At 33.8% G+C, this 24,303-nt stretch overlaps 1 protein-coding gene across 4 annotated transcripts in view; it reads right to left on the bottom strand.

Moving 5' to 3' along the window:
- Ssh (Protein phosphatase Slingshot) overlaps positions 1–24,303 on the bottom strand; it is a 135,130-nt gene that overhangs the window by 11,809 nt on the left and 99,018 nt on the right. For all 4 annotated transcript variants that reach the window (XM_083039287.1, XM_083039286.1, XM_083039288.1 and 1 more), the window contains one exon: positions 17,444–17,509. In XM_083039287.1, coding sequence (XP_082895413.1) covers positions 17,444–17,509 — 66 coding nt within the window. The remainder of the gene's footprint in view (positions 1–17,443; positions 17,510–24,303) is intronic.

Genomic DNA, 24,303 nt, shown 5'->3' with positions numbered 1-24,303 from the left:
CTGTCTGATTTCCACGCGTCATATCTGTGAGATCTTATGAATCAACAGAAAAAAAAAAAAGGAAAAATATATGCTATCTCATATTTTTTATAAATCAATGTTTTCCCTTATTAAAAATTTAATTTAAAATATTAATACATTACTTTTTTCGTATAGTTCTTTATTTTCGACATTAAACAGAGTAACATTAAACAAGTCTTAAATAAAAATTTGAAATAATTTACAATAAAGAGTAATAAGAAAAAATTAAAATAATTTATTTGCACGTCGAAAGTAAATAAGTGTTTTTTTAATTTCTAATAATTCACAAGTTATAGTTAAAGCTTATTGATGTTTGGACACATCAAATTCTTAGATTTTATAGTTTAAATAAATTTAAATGTAGTTTAAATGCAATTTAGTGCGCGATATTCGCGGATGCCCTATTTTCCATTTTCGTGAAACGATCAATAAACCGTTCAATCGATTGTAAACGCATATGAAAATTTAGGTCGATGTAACACGAGAATTTAGTATTTTTTTCACGAATCGCCATGTAATACTTTTTGTCTAGGCTTTGATCTACGATTTATTCGCGGATGATGATGAAACGTGCATTGCATATATCTCGTCATTTTATCTGTCCCACCGATCGCGAAGCAGCATTATTAAGAGGCCTCTGGGGAGAGGGCGGGGGCAGCTTGGCCTTTTGATACCTTGACCTTCGTTAGGTAGCCGTGCGAGTAATAAATTTCATTTCTAAGTTCTTGCAATGTTTCAAACGAAGGAGGCAACCGTCAGCCTTGCAATTTCTTTAACCTTTAAAGGGCAGATTAATTTCGCTAAGGGCAATACCTGTGTCGGGCATCTTGAATTACAGCTTCAGAGATGAGAAAATTCACACAAACAATTTTTGCCATTTATACATAAATACGTATATACTTATTGTATATTTCGAATTAAAGTAGTCTCATTAAATAATATTAATTTACATAGACATAAATTGAAACAGCAAATGTGCAAAAAGAAGAACCAAATGTAACTTAAAAAAATTATATTTTGAATTAAAGAATTATATCTTATAGAAAAATCTGGAATTGAAGTTAAAAGTACAGATGCAAGATTTTTAAATAAAAACATAATATAACTGTTAATTTTTAATCTTCAAAATGTGATTTAAAATGTGTAAAGAAAAAAGTTACGAGACATTAGATTTCTAAATATTGTTCGAGTCATTCACGTCATTTCTGCAATTTCATTGATTGCTGAATGATTTAAAGTAATTCTTTGGCGATGAATGTTAAGGGAAAATGCGTGCCACTTTCTCAAGCATAGTAAATACCATGCAAGAAACGGTTTCTGTTCCGTGCCGACTCGGCAACGATTAGATAAGACCGCTTCCGTTTTCTTGAGGATGCGTAGGAAATCAAAAGAGTATTACTACTAGCAAAGAAGGGGTGTGTGTGTGTGTGTGTGTGTGTGTGTGTGTGTGTGTGTGTGTGTGTGTATGCGCACACATGTATCTTTACGCGTCAATTAACATCTAGAAAAATTTTGCGCAACGAGAGATGATCATCGAGGAGCCGTCAGGATACTATAATTAAACTTTTACGTAATGGCCACCTTTGAATCCGAACAAGAGAATCAATAAAAGCGACGGGTTAACGCACCGAAAATATATATGGCCTGAATCTCTTCAAGGATAACTCTCTGTACTTATCATGAATATATTGAATTTTCTCACGCGTCTTATGTAAGCTATATTTTTCTAAACGATACTTTTTATATTTTATTTGTGTAAATCATAAAAAAATAATAAGTATATTTTAAGTTAAGGAGTACTATGAAGATCTAAATTGTCAAAAAAAAAAAACTGAAGATTCATTTACCTTCGTCAAAACTTGATATTCCCAATCGAAATCAAATAAAGTCTTAAAGTTGTTTTGATGTGAATTTGATAAATCCGAATTTAATACTTTGAAACATCGAGAATTAAAAAATAATGGCGAAAGAATATATCCGCAATATATTTGTACTTGTGCTATTTATACATGTGCAAGAGCTACACGTATCTGTGATTACAACTCATATTCCACAATAATGTCTCTTTATCGTCTTGTGTTTTCAAGATTTTCCACAATTATTATATTTAAGTTGCATTTTTACAAAGAAATGCACGATTAATGTTTCCCACGGTCGTTTAAACAACCGAGAATTGTGACCCGGTCTAAGATGCGAGAGCTTTTACACGATCATCCGACGAGAAGAACAGCGGGAGACAGACTGAGCCTCTAGGCGTGACACGATCATTAATTGTAATGAGTCGCGTCATCGGTGGAATATAAATGGAACGGCTGGTGAAACGTCTGTTACGGATCGAATCCCACTTGATGTCATCGCCAACACGCATCCGATATTCAATTAATCGATCTTGATCGGAACACACTATACGGCCTACTATAAAAGAAACCAATTACCGAAAGACGAAACTAGAAAGAGGACGAAATTTGGAGAACGTAAAACAGATTTTGTTAAAATTATTTTTTCTAACAATCCTCTTCTCTAATAATAAAATTATATTGCTAATATTTGAATGTAAAAAATAAATGTGTGTTTGTATGGCAAGTGAAACCGATAAAGAGGAAGGGAGAGACATTTAATCGCTGAATGTTTAAGATGCACGCTCATCTCGTTACGCCACGGGCCAAAAAAGACCATTCATACGTCTTGTCCGCAGCTTGTCATCGCACAAATCGTAGAGTAGGTAACACAGCCAATTATACAGCATGAATATTAATTGCATACGCAAGACACGCGTATATACGTGTTTCATGTGTTCTACCGCTGTAAGTGTATATATGATGTAAAATATTTCTGCAAGTATTCACGTAGTATACTGTGGCTTTTTAAAATAAGCAGAGAACTAATAATGCGGTCGAATATAAAATGTACATTTTAATCATTGCTAATTAATGGTGAATTTATTAATTGTAAATATGTAAGCAATAAAGAAAAAAATATTTTATATTCGTCCAAAATCGTATTATTTATTTTGTATTCGTATAAGAATATTTTCGCTTGCTTGTAAATGGAATATGATTTGTGTGCACTTATTGTAAATAATTAAGAATTATTCCATGCGTATCTGCGTACACGCTTGTCATTATAATTATTTTGCATTTATGGTGTATTTTTTGAGCACGCGTATATTGAGAAAATTATTCCAGCTGCTGAGAGAATATCAATTAATTGGCAGATGCTCATTATTTCACTCTCACTCTCAAACTTGTTCACCTGTTATGTACATCGAATAACTATGTAAAAGGAAATACTTGCTGCCATATATAGTACCATTTTCATATTAGTATGCTTGTGTAAACTATGTCATTTTTAATACATTACAATAAATAAAAAAACAAAATATTTAAAATTATTTAAAAAAATAAAAATTTCATGCTTTTAAAATTTAAATTTATATAAATGTATTTAAAAAAATATACATTTCATAGATTTAAAATTTAAACTTATTTAACGTATTACATTACAATTTTATTTTATGTAAAATAATCTTTGATAGTATAATTTAATACTATATTATAATATTCATTTAATTGTTTCGTTATTGCAGTATTTATATACCGTTATATATACAATTCAATTGAGTTTTATAACAGCAAAAGTTTAAGAACAAGCAAAATTATGCAAATCAGCATAAAATATTCGGAAACAGTAATGTCCCTACAATATGCATAAATTATAATATAACAGAATCGAGCTGTGTTTTTTCAAAAGTGTTAGATAAAATTCAAAGCTGTCTTACAATGATCAAAATACGATTATCGCGTGTTATTGTACTGTCACTAAAGTTACAATGATTTCCAAGTGAATTGTCGTCTGGATACGTGCCAAAACAGACCGAGAAACGCGAAATCAAGAAAAAGAGAAAGCTCAAAGATAAATCGTCCGTGAGTGAACAAAGAATTGCACGCATAACATGTACTTCCTTAACGAAGCCAAAAATAATGGAAAACATCATGCGTTTTTCAGAATATTCTCATTCAAAAATTCCCTTAATTAAAACTGCACGATGCAAAGTCATACAATTTTATAATAGCAGAATTAGCATCATATCAATCAAAATTATTTTCCAATAAAATTAATTGCTCAAAAACCAAATAAGTCAAGTAATTTCAACATCTTGAGAAATACATTTTTTTCCCCTAACATAACATTCTTTTCTTTTAAATTTCTAAAAGTTAAAGTTGTTTTAATAAAACTTGATACATTATATTATATATATATATATATATATATATATAAATTTTTACTTATGTATTGTGTGTATAGGTAAAAACTTTTAAAACAATTCTTTGCGAAAATTTACTTTTACATTAACAGATATTTCAGCTAAATAATCTTTTACCTCGCTTTTGCGTCCATCACGGCGATAAGTTGCATGAATTTTTCATAGTTTTCGTAAGTTTAATTTTTTTACCTGGATTTTTTTTCCTTCAAGTTTCTTACTGTCTTCTATTATTAAATTTAAAAATTTTAAATTTTGTAAATCTTTCTTCTTACATTTACAGTAGTCCTATTTCTAAAGAATCAATATATAATTGACATAAAGACAAAAACGGGTGACGAATTAACTTGTTTAGCAAGATTTCAAGCATTAAAAGAAAGATTTGATTGTGAATGGAAATCGCCTTTTTGAAACTCCTAATAATCCACAGAAATAGATAGGACAAAGAACGGCGTTATATAAAAAGTACAGAATATCAGCATATTCTCAGTCACGCCGACCTTGCCGAGTTATTCTTGTCAAGGTCGCAGAATTGCCCCTACGAGACTCAGACAGACTCTCGTTTCCTTTGTACAAAATACATAGCACCCTGTACTAGGTAAGCCCCCTGTCGAGGGTTCGCAAGGCCGTGCAGGAGGCCCCGATTTGGAACAAAACTCGCTCGCAAAAACGCGCTGTCTGTCGGTGCGCGTTGGCCGACCGTCCATCAACAACAAATACCTCTCGTTTATTTTGGAATTTGCCGTGTCATAAGAGCAAAAAAAGATTTTTTTTTTATCCTGGCAGATGCAATGTTTGGAGTTATTTTCACATATCACTTATATGTGAATATATTAATATATTTGATTAATATTGTAAAAATTGTATATATAATTTTAAAAATTAGACTAATAAATACATCGCAATTGTCATAAAATTAAATGAGTTTCTGAGCCCGAATATTGTCCAATACATTCGTAAAAAAATATGCAAATATTCATAAAGAAATTAATTATAGAAAATAATTACCGTGAATCTCAAAATGCATTGCAAAATGATTAATATGTTAAAAAGAAACATTAGCAATTTTTTGCGCAAAATCATTAATAAGTCTTTTGTTCACACAAACAGTATGAAACTGCAATTTAAAAAATTCGACTGATTTACAAATAATGCAACAATATTCGAGAATGGAACAATGGAGGGAATCAGTCTGGTTATCGCGAAACGCAGATGTAACTTGCCGCAGAAGCAGCAGATGCACCTGCTGCTTCTTTCTCTGTGTTCAACCAGTTCTCAAAGGCATCATGAATTATTTAAAACCGTTGCGAACAGAACAAAGAATTTTCCTACGAATAATTATTTTTACAAACGAAGTACAGATTGTTACATGTGACACGTGTAATACTTCACTTCTTTTGAAGGCTTATTTTATTCTTTAAACAAATCAATTAATGAAAATTTCTCTTACTCATAAATTTTTTCAAATAATAAATATTAATATTAGTCTAAATAAAGTGTTTTTAAAATTTACATCAATTTCCATGATTACTATCAATTTCTATGATAGAGAGAAAATAACAATATTAACATTAGAAATATAAAAGTTTATCCTATTCATAAAGATATATAAAATTTGTGTAAAATAAAAATGAAATAATTAATTAAGACCTCTCAAATTATTATAATAATTTTATAATCATTTTTTACTTGAAAAATTATACTATATATATGTTCACAGATGTTCAAAATCTTCTTTCTACTTTCAAATGGAATTTGACATCAGTTGTTGAAGATATGATAATAACAATGGAGATAAATATCTAACATGATAAATATACATAATATAACATTTAATTTATCATGACAATGTAATAATTAGAGGTAGCTCCTATTTTTATTATCATTTCCAATCATATTAAGACGTTAATAATTAAAAAGTCATTGAGAAACATATTCACATGGTTTTGCAGAAAATAATAGAAGATCAGTAACAGGTTTTAAAAATTACACAAGTTTCCAACAATAAGTACAGTGAGAGCTGATTTGATTGTCGTTATCCTTTATGCTGAGTTGCATAATAATGTCAAGAAAGTGCAAGAAGTCACTAGTTGACTCCTGATCAAACTTTCGATTACTCTTAAATTTATCTTTAGCGAATATTCTTTAAGTCACGTTGAAAAATGTTTTTAAAAAAGGAAGATTCTTACGTTAATCGAATGTCACGTGAAGATAAATCGCATATTGTCCACGCATATCTGATTTAATATCACGATGATTAATTTCCTTTTGGAATTTTACTATAATCTAAGGAATAAAGACCGATGCCAAGTAGAAGATGATCTATCACATTTGCCTAAATGTTAAATTCATTTAGCACGTGAAGGATTTGCTTGCCAAATCATATCTGACATTGCTGATTAATGATGTTGTAAATCGCATATCGCGCAATAGTAACAAGAGGGAGCACTTATCAACTGGAGCATCGCTTGGCCATTGATTTTGGCAAAAAAAATAGAAGATATCGTACTTAAATTATAGATAAATTGAACAATAAACAAAAAATAAATGTGACATATTTGTTGATAAATTTTATCAGTTTAATCGATTTCGTGAAAAAACACTCTCTCTCTTCCTCTTTCTCTCGCATTATTTAAAAAAAGAAGTTGAAATATTCTTTGATCTTTTATGCACCTTTAATCATTAAAGTATATTATTTGCCTTTTCAAATTTTTCAAGACATCCAGTCACTTTAAATAATAATTTACAATTCAGAAATCACGGAATCGCAACATCTTTTCGTTGAAAAGAAGTCGATTTAATGCAAAGCTATTCTGGGCATCTCGTGTACAAAAAGATTTTAAATAATGCCGATATTGTTCTGACAAGAACTCTGAAAGTTAGTCCGTAGAAATATCCCCTAGAATGTAAACTGCGTCGTAAACTGTTTCGAGAACGGCATTATTCGCATCCGGAACGAAGAAAGTGCATCGAGGTGTCGTAAAGAGAGGACGCTTATTCGCTCGACTTCTGTTACGGGCTTATTATTCCTATTTTGCGGTTAAGGTGGGCCGAAGATGAATCTTTACGGCCATCGCGCAAAAGTGGAACAATCGTTGCGGAAATCTTTGTGCGTAGCCGTTCCCCTCTCTGCGTCCCCCTTTCCAGAAATCTCTGTAGGGCTATCGCGAAAGTTACCGACAACGGCAAATCCATTTCGGCATTGTCGGCTTGCGCTATTTACGACGAAGAACGGCTGTAGAGAGATCTCTCGCCCGTGGAGGTGAGACCGCGATTATCCCGAACAAATAAGGCGTTATATCTTTCAGGAATATATCGAGCACAACCTACGAGCCGGATCGCGCGCTTGAAATTGGAAAGCGAATCGCCGATCAAGATCATCAATACAGGTAAACGTGGTTGCGATTCTAAATAAGTGACGTTGAAAAGTGCGTGGTTCTTGCATATCGATATATTTTTATTAGCGCGATAATCTCTCGTGCGATATATCGTCAGAATAATTCATTAATTTTCACGATCCATCGTAAAATGCTGATAACGCTTTAAAAAAAAATATTTCTGATGAGCCTCGATATTATATTCTCCAAGAATATCTATAATAGGAGACCGGCAGATCGTACGAATTTATCGCGCTTTCAGATCCAACATACACAACTCGAGTCAATGTAAAATGAAATTTGCTTAATTATTCGAGAAGGATAATATTCTACAATCCAGTGAAAAAAATGACGAATGACTAAGAAATCAATAAAAATAAAAATAATGCATATATTATTCGATAAAGAGAAAATAATATACAAAATTTTTAATTAGAGAAAACTTTTTGCATCATACTTTGATTGTCGAGAAATATTTCGAATGATTCCGAACATGTACGATCCTGAAATACATCTTGATAATAAATCCAATCTATTAAGAATTTCCAATTTAGAAAATCCAATCTAAATGCACACGCGCGTTCCTGACATTCTCTTAAATATCTATCAATTTCTTTCAAACGCAGACGTTCAACGCTGGATTTAATAACTTTTTGCGGTAGAAACTATAATAATCGCGAGAAAGCCGAGAAAATATCAGAATATCTCGTGCATTTGCATTTTGCTCTCAATTATATATTCGCGCAATTCATATGTCGCCCTGATAAACTTATTTTCTTAATTACGATAATTGCACTTAAATGATATATATCATTAAAAATCGATAATAAATTCTATTTATGATCTCTCTCTTTGTTGGGAATATTAATTAGATCTTACACAACTTCTTCGTAAAACTTTTCTCTTCATCGTCCAAAATAAGAGTTTAAAGGTGCATCATGATTATAAAAAAGCGTCGTGTCCGCTCGTTATATGTGCGACGGGGAAGACACAGATAATAATTTCGCAAATGTTAATTTAATTCTAACTGTACCACCGATAAATTCATCGAAGATATGATCCACCATTCCCCTCGATCCTACCATCGCGAGACAGCGCGACAAAAAATACGCGAGCACGTCGCGTCTCCCCAACAACCTGTTCCCCAGGTGGCGGCAACAACAGTGAAAGGAATGGAAACGATTATGCTGCATGCTCGTGCACGGGAGCGCAGCGAGGTGACATCAACGGGTGCCACCTCGGTTAAGGCGTTAACCAGCGGCCTGCCGGCCTCTGATAGGGATCTCTCTCTTTCTCTCTACCGATACCCGGCATACAGTCTCCTGCAGTCGGATCCTAATGCATCGGACCGTGAAAAACAATTAAATGGCGCAGCGGCCGAATCGCGCGTTGCACTTTTGGTTTCCATCGTGCGCAACTATGGAGTGAGAAATTCCCCGAGATTTACCGCTAAATAAAGTAAAGCGAAAACAGCGAACAAAACAGTACAGATACCCATTAACCTATTGAAACCCATAATTTTCTTCGTGAAATTTTTATTCTTCCGGTAAAAGCGCGATCGAAAGATTCCAGATTTCTGTTAAAAATAAATCTTATATCCTATCTCGATTAAGTATCTCGTGGCAAGGATATCGGCGATTCTAAAAGCGAGGAAATTTGTAATTATATTGCACACAGAAATAAGTGCACGTCCGTTCATTTATATGTCCATCGATTTTAGAGTGCGATTATCGAAAAATCGTATATTAATTTCCGCTGATATCCACGAATACGAAAAGAGGCTAAAAAGAAGAAGAGGCGTATGATACAAAGCAACGCTCGCGGCTAAGCTTTCTCAAGCTTATAGATCGACTTATATAGTACGAGGTGAACTCGGCGAAGGATGTATATGGTGACATATTTTCTACCTTCGGACGACCACGGACGAGGCTACCGATATGTAATGGGATAACGGTCAGCTTTCCAACCGGAACCAATCCTACTCTCTAACGACCCTTTGTCGTCGTTTGTTACACAAGATCCGATACTTAGAATGAATCAGTGGAGAAAAAGGTGCAACTCGCTTAGGATTAAAAAGTCTCTAAATTATTCTCGTAAAAATATACTGCCGTAGCGAATGCCGACAACTGAAGTAGGCAATAACTGAAGACTTAAAAAAGTCATAATATAGAAGCGAAATGAAGAGCACAAAGTAATATATAAATTAAAATTTTAATATAGTTATTATTTATGTACCTATAAACTCTCTCTCTTTCTTTCTTTTTTGGAGTGTCTGTATTATTTTAAATTATTTTTCCATATGTAAAAAAATAATTATCGAGCTTTTCTATAATATAGTATAAAAATGTGAAAACTTGTGCAAAATTATGAAAATTGACAAAATAAATATTTGGAGAGTTTGTAAAATTTTTGATTGCGAAGATTATTTCGCACAATGTTATATAATTTACTTTTATGCAAGTTAATTTATTGTTTATCTTTTAAAAGCTAATCTTCGTATTAAATTAAATATTTCAATAAATATTTTACATACGGTTAAATTATGCTATATTTCATTTAATACAAATGCATTTTAAGAATAGACAAGTCAAAAAATAGAAAATAACGAAATAAAAAAAGGAAAGCTACAGACAATATAGACACACATGCAGATATTCGAATCGATCGTGGTTTGGTGCCGCAGATATCAACCATGCGTCATGTTATCACGATTATGCATTGAAAGGGATGCTGCCAAGAGAAGACGCTATCATCCATTCAGTCTTCTCTTCAGTTTGGAAAGTTATCTCCCCAGCACGCCCTTGCGAAGGAAACTCGATATGACAGGGAGAACAAGGGAAGGCCACAATAGACGCGAGTTCAGACTGGGTGGCGAAAGTTCGAAATAGTTGCTTGAAAAGCTATCGCACCGACGATTGACATGAGGAAGATGATACTGATACATACAGAGTGATTCACAATTAACGTATGGAAAGATAATTTTCTCGTTTTAAACCTGAGTCGACAATCGTTATGAAAAAACATCCGAGATATCAATCAATAGTCTCTAATATTATCTCTTCTTAACGTTATTCTTTAAAGTACAAAGTACTTTCTTCAATACTATTCTGTTTTATATTCTGCGCAGACATCGAGATACGATAATGAAAGCAAGGAAACTAAGACCGATGAGGTAATGGAAACTCGAGTTCGCTTCAGTTATCTGGGAAATGCGGCCATCAATGCGATGCAGATGAGAGAATGGAGCTATCGCTCGTCCGTCTGCGTACACAACAGACACACGAATTCTATTAAGCACCGTATATCACGGCCTTGTAAGAACGTGCAAGCGTGCGTGCAAACGTGCATACATGCGGTTTGCACTGAACTATGACGCAAAGTGAGCAGCAACGATTGCGATAACGAAATTTATGCGGATTAATCCTGTGCCTTATTTCAAATAGAACGGAACAACGTATAAAGTAAGAGTGAAGAAATCTCTCTGTGTGTTAAACAACTATAAAATGTATATAAATATATTATTTTATAGTTGTTTAACTAGAAAATAGTTGTATAATTATAAAATAAATTTATATATATATATATCTTTCACTAAATGTTCTATTTTTTTTATTCTTTTGTATATCAAAGTCCCATATTGTAAGATGAGTTAGTACTATTCAGTAATATGGGTGATACGATGACTTTTTAATAAAAATTACGTATTATCTACTTATTTAATTTGCAAAACGATATTGAAAGTAACGAGTGTTTCGAGATACTTTTCTTCAAGAGAGAAATATTCATGCATGTTTCACTTTCATATCATACCGGAAAGTACACCTGGTGCTTTGTGTTTGAACAAAATAGTATCACTTTTCCAGGCTCAAGAAACGTAACGGATACTATGACTATTCCGACAACGATAAATCGCGTCAGTATCGGACGACGTGAAAGCGACTTTACACTGAAATCGGCACGGTGGTTTCTCTGACAAAAAGTGAAAACGCGCGAATCGGAGTCGACAACCTCCGCACGAAATATAAAGCAAGGAGCAGCAAAGTCGAACCCCGATTAGGCCGTCGACCGGTTAATCTCGCCGGCAATTGATGACATCTCTCGCACCGATGTCTCTTAGATCGACGAGGAAACGCATTCGCGAGATCGTGGTAACGAGATCATTCATGCGTGTCGACGTCGCACGATAAGAGCTATAACTTGTTATCGACTTTGCTTCAATGAGACTTTACATCTTAAAAATTTAGCACTTTAATGCTGTTTACTCTCGTACGATTTCCTATTAAAAATTTCCATTTAGCAATAATTAGCATATTATTTAATGTTATAAATATCTGAATCAAGATAAAGACTAAAGTTATATTTTTATATGTACCGATTAAATATATATTTTAATTCTCCTCTCATAATATAGTATATGTAAAGTTTAATATATTTAAAAAAATATTAAAAATAATATGCGCAAGCCATTAGAATTATAGATCAGTGCGCTATTTTCAAATATGATCTTTTTGATTTATTAAATATTACTTAAAACTTCAATTTTTGTGTTAAGAAAGTCAAAATTTTTGAAAATTTAATATTTATATTTTTAATTTTAATTTTTAACATTCTTCCTAAATGATAACTTCTATATTTGTTGGATATTTAAACAAAATTAACATAAAGGTATATATCAAACAAATAAATCCGATTCCTTTAAACAAATCTCGAAACATGTTCGCGAGATTATCGTGGTGCAGCAGCGATCTCATAGATGATGAAAACACCATACGAGTGCCGGCAGCCTCATCATAGAGCGAGGTGTCATTTCGAGTTCTCATGTTCGTCATCCGGCCGGAAACCGGTTCCGACCGGCTGTCCACTCGCAGTTCATTGATTCCCGATGATACGAGAAGGCTTCCTTCTTACTTTACCGGAACTATAAAAGATCGTGCCTTCCTTTTGGCGTCTTATCGCATTTTAAATTCGTTAATTAATCTCGTTGACTAATGAGCTGCCGCGTATCGAAGAGAAGACACACATTCGCGAACTTACTCTTATCCACAGATCGACACTAATTCAAGTCGAAAGTTAGAAGAATCTTTACGCGGAAAATATTTGCGCGATCGCAGGAAAACGGAGAGTACTCATTTGCTGGACATTCAACCATTTCTACGACTTGGAAACCAGTCGATGACACGTTTTGCACCGATCAGAACAAAAACTAAATCACGGATCGTCAGCCGCTAAATCAAGTATGTAGAACAGGATAATAATTTTTATCCAATAAAAATGTAAGATATATGTATGCAGCTTATTATATAATTATAAGGCAAATATGTACAACTCTAAGTATATGTTTTAAGATTTTCCTTAATGTTTCTAGCATAAAATTTATCTCTAATATATATATATATATATATATAATTCATAACATAAAATTTAGGAGATATATTACGCATTATTATATTTTATACAAAAGAAGAGTGTAAATGTGATTTCTTTGCAATGTAAAATTTACTTATAACATTGAACATATTATTATATTCATAGAAATTTCTTTTTAAATTCTTTTTCTTAACTTTTCTCTCTTCATTAAGCTTCTTAAAATTGTAACTGAATGTGTGGAATCTTTCATATTTACATCTTCTTTTCCAACAAAAGAATGCATTAATTAGTTAATACATTAATTAGTCTTGCAGCTCGTTAATTGCTATCTATGCTGTCAAATGCTGTTTGCAGATAAAAAAAGCTTCTATCAAATTTATACGTACGTTAATAACTGTATCAGGTACCAGCTGGTACACTTAACGGAGCATTCGTAATCTGTCGCGCCGGCCGATAGTTCGGAAATTTTGTGTCAAGGTACCGCGTAAAAAGTGACAGCAATAGCGATTCATAGACAGGAGTTTAAATTGATAAAAATCTCACCCGAGAGTTCGCTTTCGTGTCGTCCAGTCACAAGGGAGCTCGTCGAGAATTGACGCATTGACAATAGGACGAAAAATAACTCTCAAAAGACGAACGTCAGCATTTCTATGCAACATGTGCGCATTCACGTCGTCTTACAAAAAAGATATCGGGACCGTTGAACCAAGAGCGCGTCTATATATCACACTTGACACAGAGAGACGAGTTTTAGAATCGGAGAGGAGGTACCGTCTGTGTAACGAAAAAGCTTTGAAGTCGAAGCGAGGTAAGTACGTTCGTTCGCAATTATATATGTGGGTCGCGTCTACGAAGAGACCGACCACACGAGAGAACGGGAGTCAAAAAAGATCGCGGAGTAGCCTTTATATATATCACCCTCCAAAAAAATGATAAAGCAGCAAGGAACATCTATTTACAATAGTACTCTGTATTATATCTAATGCTGAGATATAATTGGAATTTGAGGTAAATCGCAAATTTTGTGAGGCTCGATTTTTATAATTAATGCCTTTCATTACATTATTTATAACATTTGTTATTTATATATATCTGATAAATAATTAGAAATAATTATTTAGTACGAATGGAATGATAAAAATATTACATGACGGTCCATTCATGACACACGTGTTATTTATGGATTTTAAATGCATATTATCTGCTAATGAAATGTGTATATTGTAAGAATAATTCATCTCTCTCTTTCTCTCATTAATACTTCATTATTAACGTTAAAATATAAATATTAATACAAAGGCAATGCATCATATTGCATTAATAATGCATTTGTAAATGAAAAGAAATGATCCCCCTCTAATATAATTCTCTCTCGATTCTTTCATTATAAAAACTTAAATGCAATATCATCAGAAGAAGTCTCTTAAACAGCAACATTATAATATTAGGTATTAATAAAGCTTAACAAAATTATAATTCTTAGAAACGCGTGAACTTACGTAACGTAACAGAGCTCGTAAAAAATCGAGCGCGAAAAATTGCAAAAAAATACGCCTCTTGCAAAAAAATAGGCGCGCGGAAGCGACGTGATCCGGATAGGGGTTTGTTTAGTACTATGCGTGACCACGTGGTAAAATTCGGCAAAGTGACCATGCGTCGCGACGCGCCCATAAATGGCGCGGGCGATGGTCCATGATCGTAACCAACCCCACCACCACGGGTGTGCGATGGTCGAGACCAACGAGGCTTCTCCAAAAATAGGACGACGACGACGACGTCGAGACGTCATCGACGTCGTCGTCGACGAGGAGGAGACCGACGATGCCCTCGACGTCGCGACGTTCGTCTCGTGGTGTAAAACGCACATTACACATTGTATCTCGCATTATAATCGATCTTCGTAATGTAATAATTTTACAGAGACGAGAGCTTTACATCGCATAGATTAATTTGTAATCCTTGCGTAAATTTGCATATTACAGAATATTAAGAGTTCGTTCATTCTTGTCGATTTCTATCGAATCTATTCAAAATTAATTAATAATCGAACATTATTGTTATTTTTAATAAAGTTGAATTTCAACTCGTAGAAAGAGAGAGAATTGTTATTTTTGAAAGATTTTACTTCCACAAAATGTGCTATTTTATTTCTAAGGAAACTCGTTCTGTTAACGATTTATATTTAAGAAAAATAAAGATAGAAAAGAGAATAAGATTGACACAAAAAATTAATTTTTCCTTATCTTCTCTTAGTTTTTATAATAATAAAATATCTCTAATATAACTATCTTTAATATATCTCTAAAATATCTGTATCAATAGTTCCTGTGTTTCTCTTTCTGTTTCTAAAATTCGTACCTATTTGTTGCTTCTTCTATATCTGTTGCATCATATCTATAGATTCGAGTACATACACACGCACGTAAATCAATTTGCAAACTAATCTATGACACCTACGAAAATTCACACCGCGGTCGATATCAAAGGTGTTCGCGCCTACGTACAACCGAGCCGATCGCGCTTTAGCAAAAATCGACACGAGTTAATGCTAATGCATGTGGCGCACGAGATTGGAGGCAAGCCTATTTATAATCCAGGCAAACATCATCCAAGACACACGGCAATGCCAGAAATAACAAATCTGAAGTCGTAGGTCACGCGAATACGACGAATAAGGAGATGACGCCTACTCTCTGATAGTCATTAACCGATGTATTCAATTCAGATGTGCAATAGAATATATGCTATAGAATAAGCTCAGCTAATTGTTAAAATTAAAAAAAATTGCGCTCATAATTTTTCTTATAATTTTTCAATTAATTTTTGATTAACTGAGATCAATGAAGGTACATTTTTCTAATAAATCCAAAAATTGCTTCGTATAATTTTTTGTACGATTAAAAATAGTGAAATCGTTTCTCTTCAAACGTTCGATATAATTGGTAACAAGCGACGAAGTATTTTCTCTATTACTTTATAAAAAAAAATCTTCAATTATAAGGTTCCTTATACATATAAAATGAAAGGCAATCTTAATGTAAGTGAAAAGTATAGAATATAATTGCAGTGATCCAGTTGGATAAAACAATTTCCGGTTTTGCTGATTAATCAAAGCGACATTGAAAGGAGAGAGTGAATATAATCGATTCGTGTGGGAAGAGACGACAGTGTTTTCGCCTGAACTGAAAAATACTGCACCGGAAGAGGTTGGGCGGGCAAGAAAGTTCCTGCTGTCCAGTCGGGCAATTGTAATGTCGACCAATTAAGCCACGGCCCACGCCTAATTTTTCTTTTCGCACCGCTCGCGAGCCCTCTTCCGCATCGATAACATCTTCGTCATCTTCCCGCCCCCGAATCATGTGTCGCAGACTTCACTGCCGTTGTATTCGTGCATGTATGTACATATATGCATGCATTGCGAAAGAAGCACAATAGAAAATTTAAATAGGTCATGATTTGACACACACATCCCGGAATTCAATTCAATACGATCCTTTTTGTTGTCATGTGATAAAAAAAATCATGACCGAATGCATCTCGAAGATCAATCATAGTCTGTACGTTATTCGACAATTATTTATTTTCTATAGTATTTTTAACTAATTTTTTTTCTAAGACTATGGATTATACAGAGAGTGTCGAAAAGACTACGATTTTCTTAATGACAAAGTTTTTAATAAAAATTTTTTTCTCTCATTTAATGCTAAATTTATTTATTTTTCAATGTTTACGTCCGCGATAAAATATTGATCGTTTAACAATAATTTTTTGGAGAATTTCACTACTCGTCTGTATATCGGAAATTCTCTTGCGTTCGTTCGACGCACCTTTCGCGAACGACAATCGTCTCGGATCTCATCCGTCGTGTAATTACATCGACATTATCTATTAGCTACGGTTGTTAAACCTGCGACAATGATTCTTCTTTTCCAATCGCATAGCTCGCCTAGCGTAACCAACAAGATATCGAATGTTGAAAGATTATATACATGACGTGATTCGATTCCTCATATGGAAATATCAATGTTAATCCTACATCTTTGTATATTCAGCAAATAATTGGTCAATTGTACTTGAGGAATTATCGATCCGACAAAAATATTTTCATAAAAATTTAATAATTTCTTATAAGTAGAGAGAAAGGGAGAGAGGAGAGCGAGCGATTCGAAATTATTTTATTTAACGAGCAGAAAAAATGGGATAAAAAATCTGATGTATCCATTCTACTAAAATTAACGTTGTATCTTGCATCAGCGATTCTCCATACAAACGCCAATTTAATATCAAAAGCGTACTCTATAGCACGTATTAAACAGCCGTTACACAAAACATAAAAAAATTTCAGTGTCGCTACTTTTTTTGTCCCATTTTTAGGCTGTTGCGAAACCAGTTTCGTTTATCAGAGATGCAGACTTACCACATGGCCTGAACGGACACCGGCTTGAAGATGTGCTGACGGCCGCAAACGCTGACCTTGAAACCCCTGTAAAATAAGAAATTCGGAAGTAAAATCTGCTCGTCTTCGATAATTAATCTTTAGGGACCAGAATGTATCGAATAATATTATTCTTATATAAAGTATCGTTCTATTTTATCAATAAAACAGACAATAATTCTTTGTTTTATAAGATGCCCTTATTTCATAATGTCTCTAATTCGCAAAGAAAATATAATAACTTATAATAGAATAACAAATTTATAGCATAAGAATAAAATAACACAAAGGATGAATAAAGAAATATTTTTTTGTTACTTCTTTCCTCGAAAGTTGAATTTTTAAAGATATGCATCGTATAAATCACATATAGGTACATGAGATGGCACTTGATTTGAGTTTTCTATGAAATCTCACCAGTTGCTTCCTTGACATTTTCTATTGTCTTTGCGTCTATAGTCGTTTTTAAATGTCAAATTATTGGCGGAACAAAGAGTGGCTTAGACATCACGTACTTTCACCAGAGTTCTTCTATAAAAACACTATATAAACTTAATCTATAATTTTCTCTCAAAGCTGCTTCTACATTAATTACAGTTTTCTCAATTGCATTTTTATCAGTCTTAGCATAGGGGCGAATTAACATTCTTCTTGGTTCAACATTGAACAGATCTACCTAATGGGCGGTCAAAGTCGCGATTTCGCTGTTCGAACCGGACATTTGCCGTTACGTTATTCGCTTCAAAACGGTAACGCAATTCTCTCGCGATTACGACATCGAAAGAGGGAGTGGGAGGGAGACGCGTACAACGCACAGCCATTAATTACGTATTATGTAAATGAGATTGCGCCGCGCGAACATCGCGATTCGCCGTCGACAAGATTTCCAAGAAATTGTGGTCGATATTCCGCGATCATCTCTTCCAGAAAGAAAACGGTACTCGCGTTTGTCATCATGTCGCATGTTATACAAAATTTTCTTCGAAACATACTCTCTTTTATTTATGTAAATATTAAAGGCACAATTAAATTTGATTTAATTAATAGTAGTCTGACACAATATTGACAAGTCAATAATTTTTCATTTATAGACGATAAAAAATTAGCTTAAAAAGACTGAAAAATTTAATTTTTATAACATAATCATATATATTATTTTATAATAAAAACTATTATATTTAAATAGATCCACAATGTATTGTATGTCTATAAATATATGTGTAAACTATATAATAACTCAGCTAATGCAACACACAAATATGATTCGCAAAGATTTTGTTACTGTATAGCATTTTATTTTAAAACTTTTAAGCTAATAAATCGATCGACTTTTTTCTCATAACTTAAACACATAAGTTGCATCATTATGCACAGGCAGAACAGTTAGCCCTGCAGTAAGGCGCGATACCAAAATTTGCGCTTTACGCAACCGAACGGTTCGCAATAAATTGCAGTTACGTAAGCGATCAAATAAGAGACGAAAAATTATATCAATCATCGCCGCGAGCGTTAAACGTGCAGCAGTCGCGAACAGTTACGCAAAAATGCCCCACGGTTCGGAATTTCAGTATGTTGCACACAACAACATCCAAGATTCACGCACGGATCTCTTACCCTCTTGAGAGGAGGTATAAAAGGGACAGAAAAAAATGCAATCCCCATCCGAAATTACCCGACTCGCACCGTTATCATGCGGATCGTAAAGCGAACGCCCTCCTTCCTCCGCTTTCGGATCGTAATTCGCCTCTCTCGCCGATTACAGTTACCCTCTACATTCCAACAGACGAATTTTATGGTTGGCCTTCTGCTTCCTCGAGATTGCATCGATCGAAAAATTGAACCACACGGTGCAATCGAAAGAAAAAGAATGCCGAGAGCTTGCCTGATTTCGATACAGCAGCATCACATAACAAAACTCTATAACACTTTCGTAATAACATCGCGTATATAATTCAATATTTCCCCATTTTAAGCGATTATGTAGAAACGTTCTTGATTTTGAAAAAGCATTTGAATTTTATTCAAGAGATGTCTGTAATAAGACTTCAAAATTAAAAGATTATTCCTTAGAAATATCATTATAGACGAATATAATTAGCTTTATCCGAATTTTATGTTAAAAAGTAAAAACTGAAGAAAACATTTTTCTTATATAATGAGCCATGTGATTTATATCGCGTGACTTTGGATAAATTTTGAAAAAGTAGAATGCAACATGTGACGATTTAATCTACTTGATTGTCGCGCAGAACACTTGTGAGTCAGCTGATCCGGTTTTACTACAACGCTGCGCCGCGTGGATTCCGATAAAGTTTATAAAAATCCACTTAAATTGTGCGTTACGGAAAATAAACGCAATCTTTCGCAATCATTCGTCATTTCGTCTAATTTTTGCTCTCCGACACATGTAATTTTCCGAATGCAGTCGGTTGCACTAGCGTATATCAATAAGACACTATCATAAGGCCAGTGAACCGTAACCGTTACGGCATTGAACATGTTAACTAACATGTTAAGTAAATTTTCTTTATCTACTGCATTATATATATGTGATTGAGACAATAATCTAGAAAGAGACAGCAAGTGGCGCGCGGGGAGAAGCTCAAGACTAAATAAAGTCCTGTTGTCTTACGACCGGGGGCAATATAGTACTTCATTCAAATCGACCGATTGTGAAAGCGAAGTTCTCGTGACAGCCGTATTGAGAGGAGGAAAGAAACGGAAGAGAAAAGAAGCGGGGAAAGATGTAGGCGAAGAAGAGAGACGACCGTCCGCGCCCCGAGGGTCATCGACATCGTAGGAACGCGAGCTGACCGATGTTCACGCTCATTTTCTTTTCCTATATACACGGAGGATCCTTTTCTTTTCTCCTTTTCCCTTCGCCACGCATCTCTCGGCCTCGTTCGTCCGTGTCCATCCGTCTCCCTTTATCGTTAATTTCGCGAGGATCGCTCGTCCGAGAGCGGACTCGTCGCGCGCGTCGCCCAGTCAATGTGCTTTCGCGTGGGTGGACTTTTCGCGCCCGCGACAATCGGGAAAAGCCACGGGACAAAGTGTCGTCCCGGTCTCCTCTAATCACGCGAAAAACTGCAAGGGTTCCCGAGACCGTCCAGACGCGATAGAGTTCGTTTTGTTGGTACACGCCACTGTTGATACGAAAATTCTACGGTCATTAACCCCTTATGTAACTGCGACATGCCGATATATCCTATCAACTTCGTCATTTCACGTTATAAAACTGCTACTGTACTGTGTTCTTATATCCTCAGATAAGCTATCAATAGATCATGTATTATATCTATAAGAGAAAATAATAATGTAAAACAATCGTTATTTTGTGTAATTGTATATCTCTACACAGATTAGCACTTTTCGCAGTTTTATACTTTAGTGCTCAGAATTTTTTTCAGTAAGAAAATTACTTCAAGAAATAATTGAAAAAATTATGTTGAAAATATATTTTGTTATATTTTTTTCACTAAATGTCCAATTATCTAAATAAGTTTATAAATGCACAGTTATATCTTAATTTAATTATTTTAAATCATCATTAATATAACTCTTCTATCTTCGAAATTATCCTGAGCAATAACTGCATTTAAAATATAGAAATATAGTTTATATTTCTATATTTATATATATTTATATATTTTCTATGTATGTATGTTTTCTTATAGTTATAATAAAATTTCTCAATTAATTTGATGCCAATTTTAATTAACATTAAGCTTTCTACGTTACTTTGTAATGCTATGTTATTCACAAGTCTATCTCTCTTTTTGAAGGTACATGATTCACATTGTGATGCTGCATTGCGATAGATGCAACAAACAATCACGCTGAATTGTACAGTTTAAGTTCGCGTCTCGATTTCGCAAGTTGTGTCGCGACCTTCCATCGTATAACCTTGGTACTCACCTGCCAAGTACCTTGCTCCCTAACACGCGTGTTGCTTTACGGTAATGTGCTCCATTTCCCTACGCCCGAGAGAACGGTGGCGACCTTCGCATTTAATCTTTACGAAGGAGGTATTACATATTATGTCGATAATAAATTGGAATAAAAACGCGCAATTTATTATGCGAGAGATTTTACAATGTAAGTTGCAAAAAAATTTCAATTTCCACTCTTTTATCTGTGAATCATATTAAAATTGCAAAAGAATACCTCTTCGAACGCATACTTATTTTATGTTTATCGTATTAAAAAATTTGTACGCTGGTGTCTGCTTGGTACCAAATGATTCTGTAATAAATGTACTATTAAAATGTATAATCGATGAATTTTTGGCTCGTCTTAAAATATTGGAAATCGATACTTTTTACCGCTGACCCTATGCGACGCAACCTTATTTTATGTTTATCGTATTAAAAAATGTGTACGCTGGTGTCTGCATGGTACCAAAAGATTCTGTAATCAATGTACTATTAAAATGTATAATCGATGAATTTTTGGCTCGTCTCAAAATATTGGAAATCGATACTTTTTACCGCTGAACCTGTGCGACGCATACTTATTTTATGTTTATCGTATTAAAAAATTTGTACGCTGGTGTCTGTTTGGTACCAAATGATTCTGTAAACAATGTACTATTCAAATGTATAATCGATGAATTTTTGGCTCGTCTTTAAATAATAGAAATCGATACTTTTTTACCGCTGATCCCATGCGACGCATCCTTAATTTATGTATAGCAAATGAAAAAGTTTGTACGCTGTTGTCTGCTTGGTGCCAAATGATTCTGTAATAAATGTACTATTAAAATGTATAATAGATGAATTTTTGGCTCGTCTTAAAATATTAAAAATTGATACTTTTTTGACGCGGACCCTGTGCGACGCATCCTTATTTTATGTATAGCAAATGAAAAAGTTTGTACGCTGGTGTCTGTTTGGTACCAAATGATTCTGTAATCAATGTACTATTAAAATGTATAATCGATGAATTTTTGGCTCGTCTTAAAATATTAGAAATCGATACTTTTTTACCGCTGACCTTATGCGACGCAACATTATTTTATGTATATCAAGTTACAAAATTTGTACGCTGGTGTCTGTTTGGTACCAAATGATTCTGTAATCAATGTACTAATAAAATGTATAATCGATGAATTTTTGGCTCGTCTTTAAATATTAGAAAACGATACTTTTTTACCGCTGACCCCATGCGACGCAACCTTAATTTATGTATATCAAGTTAAAAAATTTGTACGCTGGTGTCTGTTTGGTACCAAATGATTCTGTAATCAATGTACTATTAAAATGTATAATCGATGAATTTTTGGCTCGTCTTAACATATTAGATATCGATACTTTTTTGACGCGGACCCTGTGCGACGCATACTTATTTTATGTATAGCAAATGAAAAAGTTTGTACGCTGTTGTCTGCTTGGTACCAAATGATTCTGTAATAAATGTACTATTAAAATGTATAATCGATAAATTTTTGGCTCGTCTTAAAATATTGGAAATCGATACTTTTTACCGCTGACCCCATGCGACGCAACCTTATTTTATGTTTATGGTATTAAAAAATTTGTACGCTGGTGTCTGCATGGTACCAAAAGATTCTGTAATCAATGTACTATTAAAATGTATAATCGATGAATTTTTGGCTCGTCTTAAAATATTAGAAATCGATACTTTTTTATCGCTGACCCTATGCGACACAATCTTATTTTATGTATATCAAGTTAAAAAATTTGTACGCTGTTGTCTGGTTGGTACCAAAAGATTCTGTAATCAATGTACTATTAAAATGTATAATCGATGAATTTTTGGCTCGTCTTAAAATATTGGAAATCGATACTTATTACCGCTGACCCTGTGCGACGCATCCTTATTTTATGTTTATCAAGTTAAAAAATTTGTACGCTGGTGTCTGGTTGGTACCAAATGATTCTGTAATGAATGTACTATTATAATGTATAATCGATGAATTTTTGGCTCGTCTAAAAATATTGGAAATCGATACTTTTTACCGCTGACCCTGTGCGACGCATACTTATTTTATGTTTATCGTATTAAAAAATTTGTACGCTGGTGTCTGTTTGGTACCAAAAGATTCTGTAATCAATGTACTATTAAAATGTATACTCGATGAATTTTTGGCTCGTCTTAAAATATTAGAAATCGATACTTTTTTGACGCGGACCCTGTGCGACGCATACTTATTTTATGTTTATCGTATTAAAAAATTTGTACGCTGGTGTCTGTTTGGTACCAAATGATTCTGTAAACAATGTACTATTAAAATGTATAATCGATGAATTTTTGGCTCGTCTTTAAATAATAGAAATTGATACTTTTTTGACGCGGACCCTGTGCGACGCATCCTTATTTTATGTATAGCAAATGAAAAAGTTTGTACGCTGGTGTCTGCATGGTACCAAAAGATTCTGTAATCAATGTACTATTAAAATGTATAATCGATGAATTTTTGGCTCGTCTTAAAATATTAGAAATTGATACTTTTTTGACGCGGACCCTGTGCGACGCATCCTTAATTTATGTTTATCGTATTAAAAAATTTGTACGCTGGTGTCTGTTTGGTACCAAATGATTCTGTAATCAATGTACTATTAAAATGTATAATCGATGAATTTTTGGCTCGTCTTAAAATATTAGAAATCGATACTTTTTTACCGCTGACCCTGTGCGACGCATCCTTATTTTATGTATAGCAAATGAAAAAGTTTGTACGCTGGTGTCTGTTTGGTACCAAATGATTCTGTAATCAATGTACTATTAAAATGTATAATCGATGAATTTTTGGCTCGTCTTAAAATATTAGAAAACGATACTTTTTTACCGCTGACCCCATGCGACGCAACCTTAATTTA

This window comes from Prenolepis imparis, unplaced genomic scaffold (genome assembly GCF_030444845.1).
Source record: "Prenolepis imparis isolate NDT839.2.m4 unplaced genomic scaffold, iyPreImpa1.0 SCAF_5, whole genome shotgun sequence".
NCBI lineage: Eukaryota > Metazoa > Arthropoda > Insecta > Hymenoptera > Formicidae > Prenolepis > Prenolepis imparis.
The sequence above is the reverse complement of the archived record's forward strand: the minus strand, read 5'-3'. Positions and strand labels throughout refer to the sequence as shown.